The sequence below is a fragment of the Schistocerca nitens genome, chromosome 3 (genome assembly GCF_023898315.1).
Source record: "Schistocerca nitens isolate TAMUIC-IGC-003100 chromosome 3, iqSchNite1.1, whole genome shotgun sequence".
Lineage (NCBI taxonomy): Eukaryota > Metazoa > Arthropoda > Insecta > Orthoptera > Acrididae > Schistocerca > Schistocerca nitens.
The window spans coordinates 913,748,622-913,769,522 of record NC_064616.1 but is presented as its reverse complement, the minus strand read 5'-3'; the positions used below and the strand labels follow the sequence as shown (position 1 = coordinate 913,769,522).

At 38.5% G+C, this 20,901-nt stretch overlaps 1 protein-coding gene across 1 annotated transcript in view; it reads right to left on the bottom strand.

Moving 5' to 3' along the window:
• The window catches only part of LOC126248974 (dual serine/threonine and tyrosine protein kinase-like), a 317,035-nt gene that overhangs the window by 163,376 nt on the left and 132,758 nt on the right, over positions 1-20,901 (bottom strand). The window contains exon 5 of the mRNA XM_049950529.1: positions 15,181-15,400. Within this exon, the coding sequence (XP_049806486.1) occupies positions 15,181-15,400 (220 nt within the window). The remainder of the gene's footprint in view (positions 1-15,180; positions 15,401-20,901) is intronic.

Here is a 20,901-nt window from a genome sequence, read left to right as displayed (position 1 = left end):
TCAAGAATTGCTGAATAAAGTCGACAATGATACAGAACTTCTAAAGAAGATTATAACAGGTAATGAAACGTAGTTAAAACCAAGGCCCAGATGTCCCAATGGAAATTGCCTGAAAGAGCCAAGACTGAAAAAATTCAAGTAGTTTGATCACATGCAAAAGGTCTTCTCATGGTTTTCTTTCCTTACAATGGGATATTGAATCATGAGTTCCTGCCTTGTGGTCGTATGGTCAATAAGGTATACAACATGGAAGTTAGGCATTGTTTGCATGAAGCAATCCAAAGACAATGAGCAGAATTGTGGCAAAACCACTCTTTGAAATTGCAACACAATAATGCTCCCACTCACTCCTCAATGCTTGTTTGAGATTTTTTTGGCAAATAACAAAACTGTTATGTTGCCTCAGCCACCGAATTTGCCAGACATGGCCCTCTACGACTTCTTTCTATCCCTGAGGCTGAAGAGAAACATGAAAGGGCATCATTTCACCACCACTGATAAGATAAAAACAGAATTGTTGAAGGAGTTGAACACGGTAACGAAACACGAGTTCCAGAAGTGCATCCAAGATTGGAAAAAGCACTAGCATAAGTGCATTACATCAGAGGGAGACTACTCTAAAGGGTACAAAGTTGACAATGATGAACAAAGATTCTTTACAAAATAAAAAATTCCCGTTACTTTTGGCTCTGAGCACTATGGGACTCAACTGCTGTGGTCATTAGTCCCCTAGAACTTAGAACTACTTAAACCTAACTAACCTAAGGACATCACACACATCCATGCCCGAGGCAGGATTCGAACCTGCGACCGTAGCAGTCGCACGGTTCCGGACTGCGCGCCTAGAACCGCGAGACCACCGCGGCCGGCTGTTACTTTTGGATCACACCTAATATACATAAGGAGCAGTTCCCTATTGTCATAAGCAATGGACCATGGAGAGAGATTTAATAGTGAGCTGTTATGGCCATTTATTTGTCCTAACTGACTACAGTCACATGATCATTTACTGTCACTGTGCTTGTGTGTATTATACACCGATGTCATCCATTGAATTACATGTGTCCTCTGGCTCGCTGAGGTCCAGTATATAGTATGTGGCTCTCATAAACTGAAAAATTTTGTACTAGTCTGCTCTGAGAAAGCGAAAGTAAATGCAGTTCCTCATGTTTTGGTAAACCACTGTAAACCAAAGTGGTTGTCATCATCTTTTTGTTAAATAAAAATGGCAATGCCAGTGGACGACACAGTGAAACACTTCTACCCTTCTTGTTTTACCACAGGATCTATGGTTTACCCTGGCACTAAATGCTTCGGACTATTACTACTCATTCCGTTGTCCGTTATTAAAATGACACGTGTAGAAAGTTTCATTTGATTTTCTGAATAACAAAAAATTTGCAATGATATATGAACATTAGTTTAGACCGACAAACAGCTAATACAGTTGAAGTACATGAGTATTGTTTTCTACATTCTTTTCATTCATGCTTAAATGCCAGGAACATTTTCATCACTAATAGGAAGTACCCCATTATGATTTTGACACTATGTTACATTATAAACAAATCTTTTAAACACAAACCACACATTATGCTTTTACTAGAATGCTAGTCCGCAGAGCAGGGCGAAATACACTATGTGATCGAAAGTATCCAAATACCTGGCTGAAAATGACTTACAAGTTCGTGGCGCCCTCCGTCAGTAATGCTGGAATTCAATATGGTGTTGCCCCATCCTTAGCCTTGATGACAGCTTCCACTCTCACAAGTACACATTCAATCAAGTGCTGGAAGGTTTCTTGGAGAATGGCAGCCCATCCTTTATGGCATGTTGCACTGAGGAGAGGTATTGATGTTGGTCGGTGAGGCCTGGCACGAAGATAGCATTCCAAAACATCTCAAAGGTGTTCTATAGGATTCAGGTCAGGACTCTGTGCAGGACAGTCCATTAGAGATGTTATTGTTGTGTAACCACTCCACCACAGTCGGTGCATTATGAACAGGTGCTCGATCGTGTTGAAAGATGCAATTGCCATCCCCGAATTGCTCTTCAACAGTGGGAAGCAAGAAGGTGCTTAAAACATCAATGTAGGCCTGTGCTGTGATAGTGCCATGCAAAACAACAAGGGGTGCAAGGCCCCTACATGAAAAACACAACTACACCATAACACCAATGCCTCGAATTTTACTGCTGGCACTACACACACTGGCAGATGACGTTCACCGGGCATTCGCCATACCCATACCCTTCCATAGGATCGCCACATTGTGTACCGTGATTCCTCACTCCACATGTTTTTCCTCTGTTCTGTTGTCCAAATGTTTACGCTCCTTACACCAAACGAGGCGTAGTTTGACATTTGCTGGCGTGACGTGTGGCTTACGACCAGCCGCTTGACCATGAATCCAAGTTTTCTCACCTCCCACCTAACTGTCATAGTACTTGCAGTGGATGCTGATGCAGTTTGGAATTCCTGAGTGATGGTCTGGATAGATGCCTGCCTATTACACATTACAACTCTCTTCAACTGTCGACACTCTGTCAGTCAACAGACGAGGTTGGCCTGTATGCTTTTGTGCTGTATGTGTCCTTCACGTTTCCACTTCACTATCACATTGGAAACAGTGGACCTAGGGATGTTAAGGAGTGTGGAAATCTCGTGCACAGACATATGACACGTGTGACACCCAATCACCTGACCACATTCGAAGCCCGTGACTTGCGCAGAGTATCCCATTCTGCTCTCTTACGTTGTTTAATGACTACTGAGGTCACTGTTATGTAGTACCTGGCAGTAGGTGGCAGCACAATGCACATAATATGAAAAACATATGTTTTTGGGCATGTCTGGATACTTTTGGTCATATGGTGTATGTAGAACTTAAGGGGAGCCGGAGGTGCCTATGCTGCCCATGTTAAAATCACTAAGTTTGAGGAACATTTATGAATAAACTACCAAATAGAAAAATTTGATTTTTTTTTTTACATATAGAGTGGTTTAGTATTGCAGTTATGACAAAGGGATTTTGAAGTATCTTTTCTAGTTTCCTTCCAATTATTTTTTTTTATTAATGACCCCAATTTTTTTTACAAATAATTGCTTTATAATTAAACTGAAATGAAACTACTGAACATATTGCCAAATGGCTGTGATATAATGTATGTTTGACCACTAGGAGTGCTGTATAAAAATTTCATCTCTCCAGCTTGAGTGGATTTTGAGAAAATGTTCCTTATATTCGAAAAATTCTAATTTACGGGAAATGGCTATCAAAGTTTCTCAATACATTCCTGCACTATAGGATGGATTATCAGGGTCTTCTTCATCCTCCAAAAGCTTCCTCTTCTGTCTTCTTTTCTGGCCTGTTGTTCCATCATACTTCATATGCCTTTCTCTTCTTTCTGCTCCTCTTATCCTTTCTCTGTCAATATTTCTTAGCGCTCGTAAAGTGTTCACCCCAGCTGTAAATCCTAATGCCTTCAGAACTTTACACTTCACACTCTTCCCTTGGTTGTAGGTTGCTATTGCATCATAAATGCCAAAGTGCAGTGTTTTTATGCTTACAAACACCCTTTTAGGAATCACTTTCCAAATCAAATTGTTTACGCTCTCATTAGGATTCTGCGTCTTTCCGTGTAGACATTTGTGTAACAATTCTGGCTGTGCTAAGTCATGAAAAATTGGTTTTATTGCATTTATCACAGCTGCTGGCAAACCATGTTTGTGATAATAGTCCTTTTTTGCATTATATTTGCACCAGGAATCTTTTGGGCACAGGCTGTGTTGAGGGTATTCATTGGAAGAGGCAGTATGAAGGAACAATGCCCACACTGCTTTTCGCATGTCACTAACATTACTAGTATTTTGCCTTATAGCATACCCATAGTATCTCTGTAGACGTTCAATCACCTCATCAGTAAGCCTGCCTCTCCCTCCTATTGTCTTTCCATCACTGAGCTTACTTGAACCCAAAGTTTGTTTGAGCCTTCGAAGCCGTGCACCCATACGCTTTTGCACATGCCCAATGCACTCCAACTTTTCAACTACAAATTCATTTCTATATGGTTTCAGTTCCTCTATAGTCTTGAAACCTTTGGAGTCACCATCCCCAAGGTAGTATTTGTACTTAATGTTGTATCTAGGAACTGAACGTTCAAAAATTTGTTTCACTCCATCCACTTCCATTGCTCCACTTGATCCACTAAAATTTGCCTCACAGGTTCCAATGTGCTCTCCTTTGATTTTATTTTTGCACCTACAATGTTTTGATAATATTGCAACATCTATCACTTTTGCACTATCACCACAAGTAGCAGTTACAACCCCATTCAGGGATTTATGACCCCTCTTTTGCCAGGAACCATCTAATGCCACTACCAAATCCCTAGAAACACCGTTCATTTCTACAGATTCCTCCACTGCTTCCTTCATGGTTTTCAAAGCCACATCTTCAACAGAGGATCCTACCAGTTCACAGTAGTACCCAAATTTGCTTGGAGGCGATGGCAAGTTCATAATACCACAAAACAGTTTACCAGCAGCAGACCCTTTTCCAATGGATCAAAGACCATACACAAGTCGAACATTCACATCAAACACTCTAGATCGTCCATTTTTACCAAAGAGACTGGCATGTGAATTGTAGAAAGTCACTTGATACTTGCAACATGCACAGATTATCTTCATCTCACAAACTAAACCAAAGTGCTTTGTTATCTCTAGTCCCACTCTTACACTTGAACACATTTTGCACAGAACACTTTCTTTCAGCACAGAAGATAATAATCCAATATTCAGTACTTCGTTAATATCATCACTGTCACTAACATATTCACGAAATCTGTCACTTCCACCAGTCAGCTTCCTGCTAGAAGATGTCACAGGGCTATGGCCGGCCATGTGTTGCTTAGCAGAAGAATGCACTGTTTCAGTAATTGTAGTATCGCAACTTGGTATTAGTGTTAATTTTCTTTTCCCTACGTTCTTCCTCTTCTTATATACACGGTTACTAAAACGTGGCATCGTAACCAGAACAACGCTTTACACAAGAAGTATAATACTACCACCAACAGGCGCAACACTGAACTAATTCGAAACAGTAAACAGCAGAGAGACGATGTTCCGCGCTCTTAGCGCTTCATTTGTCACAGAAAACAATGTAGCCAACCCTTGCACACTCGCTGTATGCGTAACATAAGGCGTTGTATGCGTAACAGGCCGATAAAATCCCAAGTAGTTCGCCGGGAAGTCACGAGAGGGTGTTAGATGCATTCAGCGGCCGCCCATTTCCTCTGCAGGCGTGGGGGAAAATGGTAATAACTCCACTTCTAGGGCGAGTAGAACAATAATTCAAAGTTTACATTAAAGAGGAATGTTCCAATTAATTTTCGGTAGAAAAAAAAATCTTAATTTTTTGGATTTGACCACCTCCGGCTCCCCTTAAAACAGAATTTTTGCTCATAAGAAGCATCATCACTCCACTACCTTTACTTCGGTAGTCAACATTAGATTGAGTGCAGCATCACTAATGTCATTCAAAGCTGTTAGACAGCGTAACACCACCTCATTAACTGAGCACCCATGCCATTATGATCATGCAGTTATTAGTATCAGTACACCTACGACAGAGCAAATCCAAAACAACAATAGGAGGTTCACCTACTGAGGGATGGGTAAAGTCTCTACGCATTTTCCTCGAGTTTTGCAGTTTGGCAATAATGGAGTTCCAAATAAGCTTCACACTAATGGCTTCTTTAGGCTATCAGAATAATAATGTTGGAATTATCAAAGTATTTCTAAAACACTATCTTCAGCAGTACTCCTGTTTGGAGTGAGTACAACTCGGAAAGTGGCGCTAATTTTATTATATAATGGAGGACAGGAAGTCTTTATAGAGGCCTGTGACCATGATTCATTTATACTCAACTATCTGTCTGGATGGGACTTCATTTCTTCATATACGTAACGTATTTTAGCAGATTCCCATCAGCAGATCAAAAACATAAATGAGGAATCACTATAGTCTATCATGCCAAACAGCACATAATCATAGCAAGTATATGTGCTCTTATAGTGCTAACAATGACAACTGTTAAAATGTAGCAGTCGTTGTTTGGCATCATGATCCAGTAACATATGGACAGTCTCTATTAACTCCCGAACCATCTGCCCATCTGTGCCATCACATTACACCTTGAGAGTTCTCTATGAATATTATGCTAGCCTAGAGGCATCAGTCATACGAAGCCATTAGGGATTAAGTTAATAACACTTTTTGCCGATTGCAAGGCACTGCATAGAAAATCAGCACCACACCCCGCTTGGAGAATACATTGTTATTTTTGGGTTCTCTCTGTCATGAGCACACTAAAACTTAAAAAACTCTTCAACATAAGTGCTTTTTGCTTTTACTGACAAAATAGGAGCAGCGGTTATATATGCAATCGTTACGAGTAGATGATACTTTTCATTCTTTCTATATTTATACACTGAATGACAGTTTTGCTAACAGATGACTGTCAGTGTTTTGTGTTCTTTGTTTCACATTCTGATGTGAGCAGAAGCTGGAATCAAACCTGCACCATACATATTAGTTTGTTTCATTTCCTTCTTGGCTTTGCGAGCCCACTTTTTCAGTCATTCTGTACAGTTTCCTTAAACAGTACACTTTGTTGATTTGGATCTATATGTCATTTGTAGCTTATGAAGTCTTTCTGTGGATGTTCACAGTTTTGTCTTTTCATTTGTGTCCTCTATTTTGGGTATGGTGACAATGGCAGTGTTCGTAAGGAAAAGCTTTTTTAAATCTATAATGTTCAAAAGATGTCATGCAGACTCATAATGTTCACAGTATAAACAATTGAGATGCTCCAAAAAAGTGACTCACATCTGATGAATGAGCTTTTCAGTTTTCGGTATGCGTAGGACTAATAATAATAATAATAATAATAATACAGAAGAAAACAGGTGAAAAAATTGAAAAATACATCCAACTGGCTGAGGAAGTCAAGGACATGTGGCATCAGGATAAAGTTGACATTATACCAATTCTACTTTCAACTACAGGAGTCATACCACGCATTATCCACCAGTACATCAACGCAATACAGCTACAGCCAAACTTATATATACAACTACAGAAATCTGTAATTATTGATATGTGTTCAATTACCCGAAAGTTCCTAAATGCAATGTAACATATACCGTACAGTTAAAAGGAAGTCACGCTTGATCAAGGTCCGTGTCACTTTCCATTTTTAACAAGACATAACGTCTGAGAAAAGGATAATAATAATAATAATAATAATAATAATAATAATAATAATAATAGGCCCGGGAAAAGAATAGGCCTCCGGTATGTTCTGCCAGTCGTAAAAGGCGACGAAAAGAACAAACCACTAATAGGGCTAACCCCCCTTTTAGTGTGATTACTTGGTTCAGGACAGAACTAAAGAAGCCTCGGACAAGCGCCGTCATGGTCGGGGACGACGCTTGAACCCTATGCCTGCCCACAATGGTAACGACACTGCTAGCCAACTGGAAAATGATTTAAATCCAAATAGAGGTGTTTTGCAAGATATGCTTCCTGCAACCACCCTAGAAGGAAAACAAAGACAGAGGATGAAATGGTCAGATGAAGTTAATCGACACCTCATGTTCTGTTATTACCAAGCAACAAACCTAGGAACCAACACAACTGGATACAGATCACAAGTATACACAACATTTATTACCAGATACCCAGAATTAAAATTTTTAACAGAACAACGACTAGCTGATCAGATCCGTGTAATAATCAAAAATAACAGGATACCCCAGTCAGAATTAGAAAACATCAAACAACAAGTACAACAAATACTGGAACAAAATTATGTGCAATCAGATGAAGAAGAAAATACAGTAATGGACTCAAACATCCCAGAGCAAACAAACAAAGAACAACACGCACCAATTAAACAATCAGAGGAAAACGAAATCTTAAGACAGCCACCAGAACAAGCACAAATAGAACACGAAGTGACACAGATGTTAGATATAGAAGAAAAATTTCAGCTAACATATATAGAATACAAAGACACAAATACAGACATTAGGCCATTCTTGCATAGACCACCAAATAACCCACTAGTCGAAACAACAATAAAAACTATCAACACAATCATACACAACAAAATAAATGAAAACACAACTATGGAAGAGTTACAACTACTGGTTTATATAGGAGCACTCACTACACTAAATATACACACTAGGCAGAGATCAGAACCAACCAACACACAGAAGAAACCCACAAAACCAGCATGGCAACACAGGCTACAGATCAAAATAGAAAAACTGAGAAAGGACATCAGACAGCAAACACAATTTATAAGAAATGAAATCTCGGAAAAAAAAACGAAAAAGGTTAGGTAAAATCTGGCAACAAGAAGCGACAGAGCAATTAGACGAAAAGAAGCAGAAATTACAAGCATTAGCCAAACGACTCAGAAGATACAAAAAAAGTGAAAATAGAAGGAAACAAAACCAAACATTCAACACAAACCAAAAGAAATTTTACCAGACAATAGATAATACGCACATTAAAATAAACAATCCACCAAACATAACAGACATGGAACACTTCTGGAGCAACATATGGTCAAACCCGGTACAACATAACAGGCATGCACGGTGGATACAAGCAGAAACAGACACATACAAGATGATACCACAAATGCCTGAAGTGATAATTTTGCAACATGAAGTCACCCAAGCTATTAATTCTACTCACAATTGGAAAGCCCCTGGAAATGATAAAATAGCAAATTTCTGGTTAAAGAAGTTCACCTCAACACATTCACATCTAACTAAATTATTTAACAGTTACATTGCAGACCCATACACATTCCCTGATACACTTACACATGGAATAACTTATCTGAAACCTAAAGATCAAGCAGACACAGCGAACCCAGCTAAATATCGCCCCATAACATGCCTACCAACAATATACAAAATATTAACTTCAGTCATTAAACAGAAATTAATGACACATACAACACAGAACAAAATTATAAATGAAGAACAAAAAGGCTGTTGCAAAGGAGCACGAGGATGTAAAGAGCAACTGATAATAGATGCAGAGGTGACATATCAAGCTAAAACTAAACAAAGGTCGCTACACTACGCATACATTGATTACCAAAAAGCTTTTGATAGTGTACCCCACTCATGGTTACTACAAATATTGGAAATATACAAAGTAGATCCTAAATTGATACAGTTCCTAAACATAGTAATGAAAAATTGGAAAACCACACTTAATATCCAAACAAATTCAAATAATATCACATCACAGCCAATACAGATTAAGCGTGGAATATACCAAGGAGACTCATTAAGTCCTTTCTGGTTCTGCCTTGCTCTGAACCCACTATCCAACATGCTAAATAATACAAATTATGGATACAATATTACTGGAACATACCCACACAAAATCACACATTTGCTATACATGGATGATCTAAAACTACTGGCAGCAACAAATCAACAACTCAACCAATTACTAAAGATAACAGAAGTATTCAGCAATGATATAAGTATTGCTTTTGGAACAGACAAATGTAAGAAAAATAGCATAGTCAAGGGAAAACACACTAAACAAGAAGATTACATATTGGATAACCACAGCGACTGCATAGAAGCGATGGAAAAAACGGATGCCTATAAATATCTAGGATGCAGACAAAAAATAGGAATAGATAATACAAATATTAAAGAAGAACTAAAAGAAAAATATAGACAAAGACTAACAAAAATACTGAAAACAGAATTGACAGCAAGAAACAAGACAAAAGCTATAAATACTTATGCCATACCAATATTGACCTACTCATTTGGAGTAGTGAAATGGAGTAACACAGACCTAGAAGCACTCAATACACTTACACGATCACAATGCCACAAATATAGATCACATACATTCAGCAACAGAAAGATTCACATTAAGCAGAAAGGAAGGAGGAAGGGGATTTATCGACATAAAAAACCTACATTATGGACAGGTAGACAATTTAAGAAAATTCTTTCTAGAACGAGCAGAAACTAGCAAAATACACAAGGCAATCACTCATATAAATACATCGGCTACACCACTGCAATTTCATAACCACTTCTACAACCCTTTAGATCACATAACATCAACAGATACGAAGAAAGTAAATTGGAAAAAGAAAACACTTCATGGCAAGCACCCGTATCATCTAACACAGCCACACATCGATCAAGACGCATCCAACACATGGCTAAAAAAAGGCAATATATACAGCGAGACAGAAGGATTCATGATTGCAATACAGGATCAAACAATAAACACCAGGTATTACAGCAAGCATATTATTAAAGATCCCAATACCACAACAGATAAATGCAGACTTTGTAAACAACAAATAGAAACAGTAGATCACATCACAAGCGGATGTACAATACTAGCAAATACAGAATACCCCAGAAGACATGACAATGTCGCAAAAATAATACATCAACAGCTTGCCTTACAACATAAACTTTTAAAACAACAAGTTCCTACATACAAGTATGCACCACAAAATGTACTGGAGAATGATGAATACAAATTATACTGGAACAGAACCATTATAACAGATAAAACAACGCCACATAACAAACCTGACATCATACTCACCAATAAAAAGAAGAAATTAACACAACTAATCAAAATATCCATACCCAATACAACAAAAATACAAAAGAAAACAGGAGAAAAAATTGAAAAATACATCCAACTGGCTGAGGAAGTCAAAGACATGTGGCATCAGGATAAAGTTGACATCATACCAATTATACTATCAACTACAGGAGTCATACCACACAATATCCACCAGTACATCAATGCAATACAGCTACATCCAACCATATATATACAACTACAGAAATCCGTAATTATTGATACATGTTCAATTACCCGAAAGTTCCTAAATGCAATATAACACATACCGTACAGTTAATAGGATGTGACGCTTGATCAAGGTCCACGTTACTTTCCATTCTTAACCAGACTTAACGTCTGAGAAAGTGAAGAAAGAATAATAATAGTGACATTTATTGATGTATGATGTTTAGTTTGTAGTAGGTGCATCTGAGTATTATTAGTAATTATGCTCTAGTCGCAAGACCTAGTCAGAGAAATGGATATAAGACTCGTTAGCTTATATTTTCGGTGTTCTGGCCCGCGGTAGCCACGTCTCCGAGATGCAAGATGGACTCACTTCAGAGCCCGCTCAGGAAACACAATGGCTGTGGAAACATTCTTTCTGCAGTAGTATAATTGAAACTTGTTTGTCAACTCTGTCACTGAGTCACTTCCTGGATGACACAGAATTATCCTGCTAAATTCACTTGATATTTTCTTCTCACTGAATAATCTGAGTGATTTTCACTTGAGGTGTGACATCACATTATCAATTTATAGTTTTGAGTCCAAGCAAGTTGTTCCATGCAAAAACTACAACTAATCTTGTCTTTAACATTGTAATTTATCTCCTCTAGTCACCACTTGGGCAATACAGGAGAGACCAATGCCACAGCTGTAAAGTGAAGGCTACCTCTCTCAATGAAGGCCAGCATTTTATCTATTCTGTGACAGAGCTATGAGCAGTCAGATCACAAATCAATGATGAAATCTTACATCATCTTTCTCATAAGTCTTATAGTTACTTTCAGTAGCCCACAGTGTACGGGCAAAAAACTTAAGATACTGCACTCTTGGTAACGCCTTTTGCTGCCTCTGCCAAAATAATTTTTTATTTTTGTGACTAACAATTTTATTTTGAATAATTTTTTATTTATAAATAATGAATCATTTATTAACTAGCTTTTTAATGCATCTACCTGAACTACCACATTTTCATACTATTTGAATACGACAAAGGACAGCATGTAAAGACAGATCATTTTGAACTGCACAGCCTCATAATATCTTACTAATTTGTATCAATTTAGGTATGCTTGTGTTACAGATACTTTATGTTTATTAAAACATACTTTCACTGTAAGGATATCATGGTAAATTTTAATTCATTTCTGTAGGTACAGCAAATATTTTAACAACAGTTCTTCATTAATTTATTGAAAACAACAGTAAACAAAAGAGAGAAACTAATCAACAACAATATATTCTCTAGCTTTATATAAGACAACTCAACAATGCTCAGATAGTTCACAAATTCCATGCCTTTAGAGACCTACTAGTTCAGAGTTAAAGATGCTTTCAAGCCAGAAATGAAATGCATTCTTGTCCGAAAAGGACTTTTCTTGATGGTGGTTCAAAAAGAAGGAGGTAAGGTAAACATCTGCAGGCACAAGGACAGGAGAATAATTGTCTGAGGGAATACTTAACAAACAAACCCATGTATAACTTATTCGGAGAAATTGGCACAGTGCACGCAGGCATGATTGTGCTGTAGCAGCACTTGATGCAGTTTTGTTAGTCATTTTCCTTACACTGTGACAGAGTGGCATCTCGGATATAGGAAGCAAATGCCAGATGTGATGGACACTTCCGTGGAGAGCAGTTCATAGTGCACAACACACTTTTTTTCCCAACAGATGCAAAATATAATCTGTTCACACTGCCCAATGCTCAAAAAGATGTCTTCCGTTAGGGATGAGCTATTAATTTCTTCTTAAGAAGTTAACGAACAGCCATCACAGCTCAACACCACTAACAATGTAGCATAGAAATGTCCCAACATGTTTCACATCATGGCTAGTTGTCGCATATATGACCCACAAAGCATGCAAGAAAACTTAATAAGAGGGACATGGATACTTGTTTTACTATCCGTGTCGTGAAGATTTCCACAGGAGGTGACAGTGATTCAGAAATCATGGGTCCTAGTTCTCCTACATTCATATTTTCCACAACACTGGCAGAGACCATCAGTGAAAACACTATTTTTAACAAAGTAAATTTCAGTGAAATGACAAACAAAATTTATAGCCCTTTAATGACTCACAGCAGTTGTGTACACTTAAGTGACCTATCCCCTCCCCATTCCTCTCCTATTCATCATTTCACTTCCTTGTCGTCTTCATATCATTCATCTTCTTTGGCTCCCAGTATTTTCCACTGTCTTTTTAACTCCCTCCCTCACTCCCCCCACCCCCACCCCCCCCCAAAAAAAAAATCCTCTCCTTCCCTCATTCACATGATTTTTTTTTTTTTCTTTTTTCAATCTTCTGTCTCCCACTGTAATAGTTTTCTCCAGTTAAATTTCACTTTCATCTTGCTCTTCTTGTTTTGATCTTAAATACTCTATGGCACAACACCAGAAAAGAATTGCAAAAATAAGAAACCACATTCATTTAGTAACCCTATCAGTTACACGAGTTGGTCTTAATCTATTAAAATGTAATTATTATTATGATGATGATGATGATGATGATGATGATAACAATAATAGTAATAATAAATAGAAACAGCATAAAGCATGATGAGGCTATTTTCATTACAATGCGTAGTTAAAATGCAGCAACAACAAGATTCCATGCTCTGTGAGCTGCAACATTAAAAAGTCTATTTCTTATTACTTTACTGTCGTTGTCATCTTGGTCTTCTGGAAAGACTGGTTTGGTGCAGCTCTCCCTGTAAGTCTATCCTTGCCAGCCTCCAACTCTGCACCAATTTACACACACACACACACACACACACACACACACACTCTCTCTCTCTCTCTCTCTCTCTCTCTCTCTCTTCCTCTTCCACTACCAAACTGGCAATTTCTTGATGCCTCAGGTCATCTCCTTTCAACCAATCACTTCTTTTGTCAAGTTGTACCACAAATTTCTTTTTCTTCCAATTCAATTCAGTACCAATTCATCTGTTATTTGATCTTCCCATCTAATCTTCAGCATTCTTCTAGAGCATCACATTTCTATTCTCTTCTTGTCTGAACTGCTTATTGTCCATGTTTCACTACTGTACAGGGCTACACTCAAGACAAATATTGATAGAAAAGACTTTCTAACACTTCAATTGATCTTACATCTTAACAAATTCCGCTACTTCAAAAATACTTTTCTTGCTATTGTTAGTCTGCATTTTATATACTCTCTACTTCGGTAATTATCTATTATTTTGTTGCACAAATAGCAAAACTCATCTACTACTTTTAGTCTCATTTCTTAATCTAATTCCCTCAGCATCGCCTGATTCAATTCAATTATGTTCCATTTCCCTTGGTTTATTTCTATTGATTTAATCTTATAATCTCTCTTGAAGATATTATCCATTCTGTTCCATTGCACACAGACAGAATTTCGATGTCACTGGCAAATCTCGAAGTTTTATTTCTTCTACATGAACTTTAATTCTGTTTACAAATTCCTCCTCGGTTTCCTTCACAGCTTGTTCAATGTACAGATTGAGTAACATCGGCCATAGACTGCAAGCTTGTCACACTCCCTTCTCAGCTACTGCTTCCCTTTCACATTCAACTCTTGTAACTGCAGTCTGGTTTCTGTACAATTTGTAAATAACCTTTTGTTACCTGCAGTTTATCCCTGCTACCTTCAAAATTTCTAGGAGTGTAGTCTGGTCAACACTTAAAAGCTTTCTCTAAATCTACAAATGTTATAAATGTAGGTTTGCCTTCTCCAACCTATTTTCTAGGGTAAGTTGTAGAGTCAGTATTGCCTCATGTTTTCCCCGCATTTCTCCAGAATTCAAACTTATGTTCCACAAGGTTGGCTTTGACCAGTTTTTCCAGTCTTCTGTAAATAATTCTGTCAATATTTTCCAACAATGACCATCAAACTGATGGTATGCTAGCATTCACACATCAGTACCTGCCTTCCTTAGGACTGGAATTATTACCTCAATCCTGAAGTTTACGGATATTTTGCCTGTGTCTTACATCTTGCAAAACATGTGGAATAATTTTATCATGACAGACTCTCTAAAGGATCTCCATAATTTGAGGGAATGTCTTTACTTCAGGGGCATCATTTTGACTTTGATCCTTCATTGCTCTGTAACATTATTCTTGCAGTTTCATATCTCCTGCAATTTCATATCCCCCATCTCATTTTTATCTACTTCCTCATGTGATTAAAAATAATATACATTACCAAGTTTTCAATAAAATGATATTCAAAAAATTTAATATAAAAAAACTCACCAATAAGTGATAACTGATGAAACACAACTAAATTCCTGTTTTCCATAGCATCTTCACAAGAGTCACCTATACTACGTGCAGCTGCCTCAAGCATTTTACCAACAGGTGATGACGTGTATCTGCTGCAAGAGTTTTCAGGTGTTCTGACTTGTGATGTAATAACAAAGCAGAACACTTTATCACCAAATATTTCCTTCAGTTTCTGTAATTCACGAACATGCTGAAACAAAAAGAACAATGTTATTTAGAATAGTGTATGATCTTCTGGTAGGTAGGTAGGTAGGTAAGTAGGTAGGTATGAGGGTTAGAGGTGAACATCCTGTAAATGTTGAGGTGGTCATAGAGAGAGCACAGGCATATGCCTACAGTGATTTATGGTAATTTTCTAATCTGAATCAGTATGTTTAGAGGGGAATTTAAAAACCCAGTCCTCTCACATACATGGGTAAGTGCACCATGTCATCTCATTTTGTATTTAGCACTCATCTTTATTAAAATCTGGAATGGAAAATGAACATAAAATATTTTATCTACAGGGTGTTTCAAAAATGACCGGTATATTTGAAACGGCAATAAAAACTAAACGAGCAGCGATAGAAATACACCGTTTGTTGCAATATGCTTGGGACAACAGTACATTTTCAGGCGGACAAACTTTCGAAATTACAGTAGTTACAATTTTCAACAACAGATGGCGCTGCAAGTGATGTGAAAGATATAGAAGACAACGCAGTCTGTGGGTGCGTCATTCTGTACGTCGTCTTTCTGCTGTAAGCGTGTGCTGTTCACAACGTGCAAGTGTGCTGTGGACAACATGGTTTATTCCTTAGAACAGAGGATTTTTCTGGTGTTGGAATTCCACCGCCTAGAACACAGTGTTGTTGCAACAAGACGAAGTTTTCAATGGAGGTTTAATGTAACCAAAGGACCGAAAAGCGATACAATAAAGGATCTGTTTGAAAAATTTCAACGGACTGGGAACGTGACGGATGAACGTGCTGGAAAGGTATGGCGACCACGTACGGCAACCACAGAGGGCAACGCGCAGCTAGTGCAGCAGGTGATCCAACAGCGGCCTCGGGTTTCCGTTCGCCGTGTTGCAGCTGCGGTCCAAATGACGCCAATGTCCACGTATCGTCTCATGCGCCAGAGTTTACACCTCTGTTGTTGTTGTTGTTGTGGTCTTCAGTCCTGAGACTGGTTTGATGCAGCTCTCCATGCTACTCTATCCTGTGCAAGCTTCTTCATCTCCCAGTACCTACTGCAACCTACATCCTTCTGAATCTGCTTAGTGTATGCATCTCTTGGTCTCCCCCTACGATTTTTACCCTCCACGCTGCCCTCCAATACTAAATTGGTGATCCCTTGATGCCTCAGAACATGTCCTACCAACCGATCCCTTCTTCTGGTCAAGTTGTGCCACAAACTCCTCTTCTCCCCAATCCTATTCAGCACCTCCTCATTAGTTATGTGATCTACCCATCTAATCTTCAGCATTCTTCTGTAGCACCACATTTCGAAAGCTTCTATTCTCTTCTTGTCCAAACTATTTATCGTCCATGTTTCACTTCCATACATGGCTACACTCCATACAAATACTTTCAGAAAAGACTTCCTGACACTTAAATCTATACTCGATGTTAACAAATTTCTCTTCTTCAGAAACGCTTTCCTTGCCATTGCCAGTCTACATTTTATATCCTCTCTACTTCGACCATCATCAGTTATTTTGCTCCCCAAATAGCAAAACTCCTTTACTACTTTAAGTGTCTCATTTCCTAATCTAATACCTTCAACATCACCCGACTTAATTCGACTACATTCCATTATCCTCGTTTTGCTTTTGTTGATGTTCATCTTATACCCTCCTTTCAAGACACTGTCCATTCCGTTCAACTGCTCTTCCAAGTCCTTTGCTGTCTCTGACAGAATTACAATGTCATCGGCGAACCTCAAAGTTTTTATTTCTTCTCCATGGATTTTAATACCTACTCCGAATTTTTCTTTTGTTTCCTTTACTGCTTGCTCAATATACAGATTGAATAACATCGGGGAGAGGCTACAACCCTGTCTTACTCCCTTCCCAACCACTGCTTCCCTTTCATGCCCCTCGACTCTTATAACTGCCATCTGGTTTCTGTACAAATTGTAAATAGCCTTTCGCTCCCTGTATTTTACCCCTGCCACCTTTAGAATTTGAAAGAGAGTATTCCAGTCAACATTGTCAAAAGCCTTCTCTAAGTCTACAAATGCTAGAAACGTAGGTTTGCCTTTCCTTAATCTTTCTTCTAAGATAAGTCGTAAGGTCAGTATTGCCTCACGTGTTCCAGTATTTCTACGGAATCCAAACTGATCTTCCCCGAGGTCGGCTTCTACTAGTTTTTCCATTCGTCTGTAAAGAATTCGTGTTAGTATTTTGCAGCTGTGGCTTATTAAACTGATTGTCCGGTAATTCTCACATCTGTCAACACCTGCTTTCTTTGGAATTGGAATTATTATATTCTTCTTGAAGTCTGAGGGTATTTCGCCTGTGTCATACATCTTGCTTACCAGATGGTAGAGTTTCGTCAGGGCTGGCTCTCCCAAAGCCGTCAGTAGTTCCAATGGAATGTTGTCTACTCCGGGGGCCTTGTTTCGACTCAGGTCTTTCAGTGCTCTGTCAAATTCTTCACGCAGTATCGTATCTCCCATTTCATCTTCATCTACATCCTCTTCCATTTCCATAATATTGTCCTCAAGTACATCGCCCTTGTATAGACCCTCTATATACTCCTTCCACCTTTCTGCTTTCCCTTCTTTGCTTAGAACTGGGTTTCCATCTGAGCTCTTGATGTTCATACAAGTGGTTCTCTTATCTCCAAAGGTCTCTTTAATTTTCCTGTAGGCAGTATCTATCTTACCCCTAGTGAGATAAGCCTCTACATCCTTACATTTGTCCTCTAGCCATCCCTGCTTAGCCATTTTGCACTTCCTGTCGATCTCATTTTTGAGACGTTTGTATTCCTTTTTGCCTGCTTCATTTACTGCATTTTTATATTTTCTCCTTTCATCAATTAAATTCAATATTTCTTCTGTTACCCAAGGATTTCTACTAGCCCTCGTCTTTTTACCTACTTGATCCTCTGCTGCCTTCACTACTTCATCCCTCAAAGCTACCCATTCTTCTTCTACCTCTATCCATACAAAATTCAAACGCGGCAACCCCTCAGCGCCGCTACCATTGCTGCACGAGAGACATTCGCTAACGATATAGTGCACAGGATTGATGACGGCGATATGCATGTGGGCAGCATTTGGTTTACTGACGAAGCTTATTTTTACCTGGACGGCTTCGTCAATAAACAGAACTGGCGCATATGGGGAACCGAAAAGCCCCATGTTGCAGTCCCATCGTCCCTGCATCCTCAAAAAGTACTGGTCTGGGCTGCCATTTCTTCCAAAGGAATCATTGGCCCATTTTTCAGATCCGAAACGATTACTGCATCTCGCTATCTGGACATTCTTTGTGAATTTGTGGCGGTACAAACTGCCTTAGACGACACTGCGAACACCTCGTGGTTTATGCAAGATGGTGCCCGGCCACATCGCACAGCCAACGTCTTTAATTTCCTGAATGAATATTTCAATGATCGTGTGATTGCTTTGGGCTATCCGAAACATACAGGAGGCGGCGTGGATTGGCCTCCCTATTCGCCAGACATGAACCCCTGTGACTTCTTTCTGTGGGGACACGTGAAAGACCAGGTGTACCGCCAGAATCCAGAAACAAGTGAACAGCTGAAGCAGTACATCTCATCTGCATGTGAAGCCATTCCACCAGACACGTTGTCAAAGGTTTCGGGTAATTTCATTCAGAGACTACGCCATATTATTGCTACGCATGGTGGATATGTGGAAAATATCGTACTATAGAGTTTCCCAGACCGCAGCGCCATCTGTTGTTGACAATTGTAACTACTGTAATTTCGAAAGTTTATCTGCCTGAAAATGTACTGTCGTCCCAAGCATATTGCAACAAACGGTGTATTTCTATCGCTGCTCGTTTAGTTTGTAATGCCGTTTCAAATATACCGGTCATTTTTGAAACACCCTGTATATACTACATCATTACAGGCATACAATAATTGCATGGAAAATGGTTTTTTTTTCTAGAACAACAAAGGATTGGTTGGTTGGTTTGGGGAAGGAGACCAGACAGCGAGGTCATCGGTCTCATCGGATTGGGGAAGGACGGGGAAGGAAGTCGGCCGTGCCCTTTGAAAGGAACCATCCCGGCATTTGCCTGGAGCAATTTAGGGAAATCACGGAAAACCTAAATCAGGATGGCCGGACGCGGGATTGAACCGTCGTCCTCCCGAATGCGAGTCCAGTGTCTAACCACTGCGCCACCTCGCTCGGTGACAACAAAGGAAATAATGGCCAAATAATTTACACATTTCAGCAGGACATGAACAATCGAGTGTACCATGGCGATAGGAAAATATGTAATAATGAAATGTCTGACAATGTAGAAACACACACAGTTCATTCAATGTTAAGTCATCCATGCCATCTCACCAATCATCTAATATTTAGATGAAACTTGCCTTATTTGTCCTCCCTATTGAGATAAGTAACCATATCAAATTTTAACATTTCATCTCTCTCTGGTTTAGGTTAGGGGCACATAAAATAATAATATTCCATCATCAGCCACAATACTACCAAGAAATGAAAAACAATTATACACAAATTTTATTACTTTGTTTTTCAAAAAACATGGTTCACCCTTACATCAAATATCACATAAAAGGGAAAGGGATAATCCATTTTTTTGTTCTTCAAATCAGTCCTCAATACATGGAATATTGATGAGATAATAAATGTAATGAATATTTTGTTCCTTTGGTATTTTTTGCTTTTGAAGTGAAGAGAACCCAATGTAGAAAAAAAACATTACATTCTAGATATTAATTTTCAAAATGTAAATAAATTTCATGCATAACTGCATGAATCTTTTTCTTTTCTTTCACACTGTCTTCTCCTTATGCTTGCAACATCTTTTTTACCGGGAAAATTTCTAAGACTGTGTGTCACTATGGTGAAAGTTTGTTACTAAATCAATTGTTTTGGTTTTCAGTTCCCCATTTCCAGGTTGGTTCAGCTAACAATCCTTTATTTTAAAAATATTATGTTCTTACTGTGCTGAATATTTAGAATCTTTGAAAATATTTCAAATTTTTCATGAAGATAAGTTTAGTATCATATGGTTAGTCAACAACTGATTTTGTTTCTTCTTAAACTGTTCCTTATTTATCAACCATGAAGTCCATATCGCATCACAAGATGTAGCTTGTAAATATTCTAATTTGTGATGATTTGGGACTATGATTGAGCTGAATACAACAGAACATGATGTAACTGTAAAATTTTTGCATCCTTCAGGACCTTAGCTGACAATCCATTGGCCTGAATAAGAGGATATTTGCACGGTTCCCATTCCTCACATGCTAGCTATTGTTGAACAGCCTAAAACATCGAACTATAAGAGCTTACCAGTTTTCAAAGGAATGTACGTACTCTATTCAGAAAAAAATGTTTCTTTTATAAATTTATGTCTACTGTACATAGTAATGTTTAAAAAATTGAATTAACTTGTCTTTTTTAAAAAAAAATACTGGCGACTGAGCCTGTTTCTTTTATAAGTTTAATCGTTTAAAATCTTTGCTAGGTCAAAAGCAT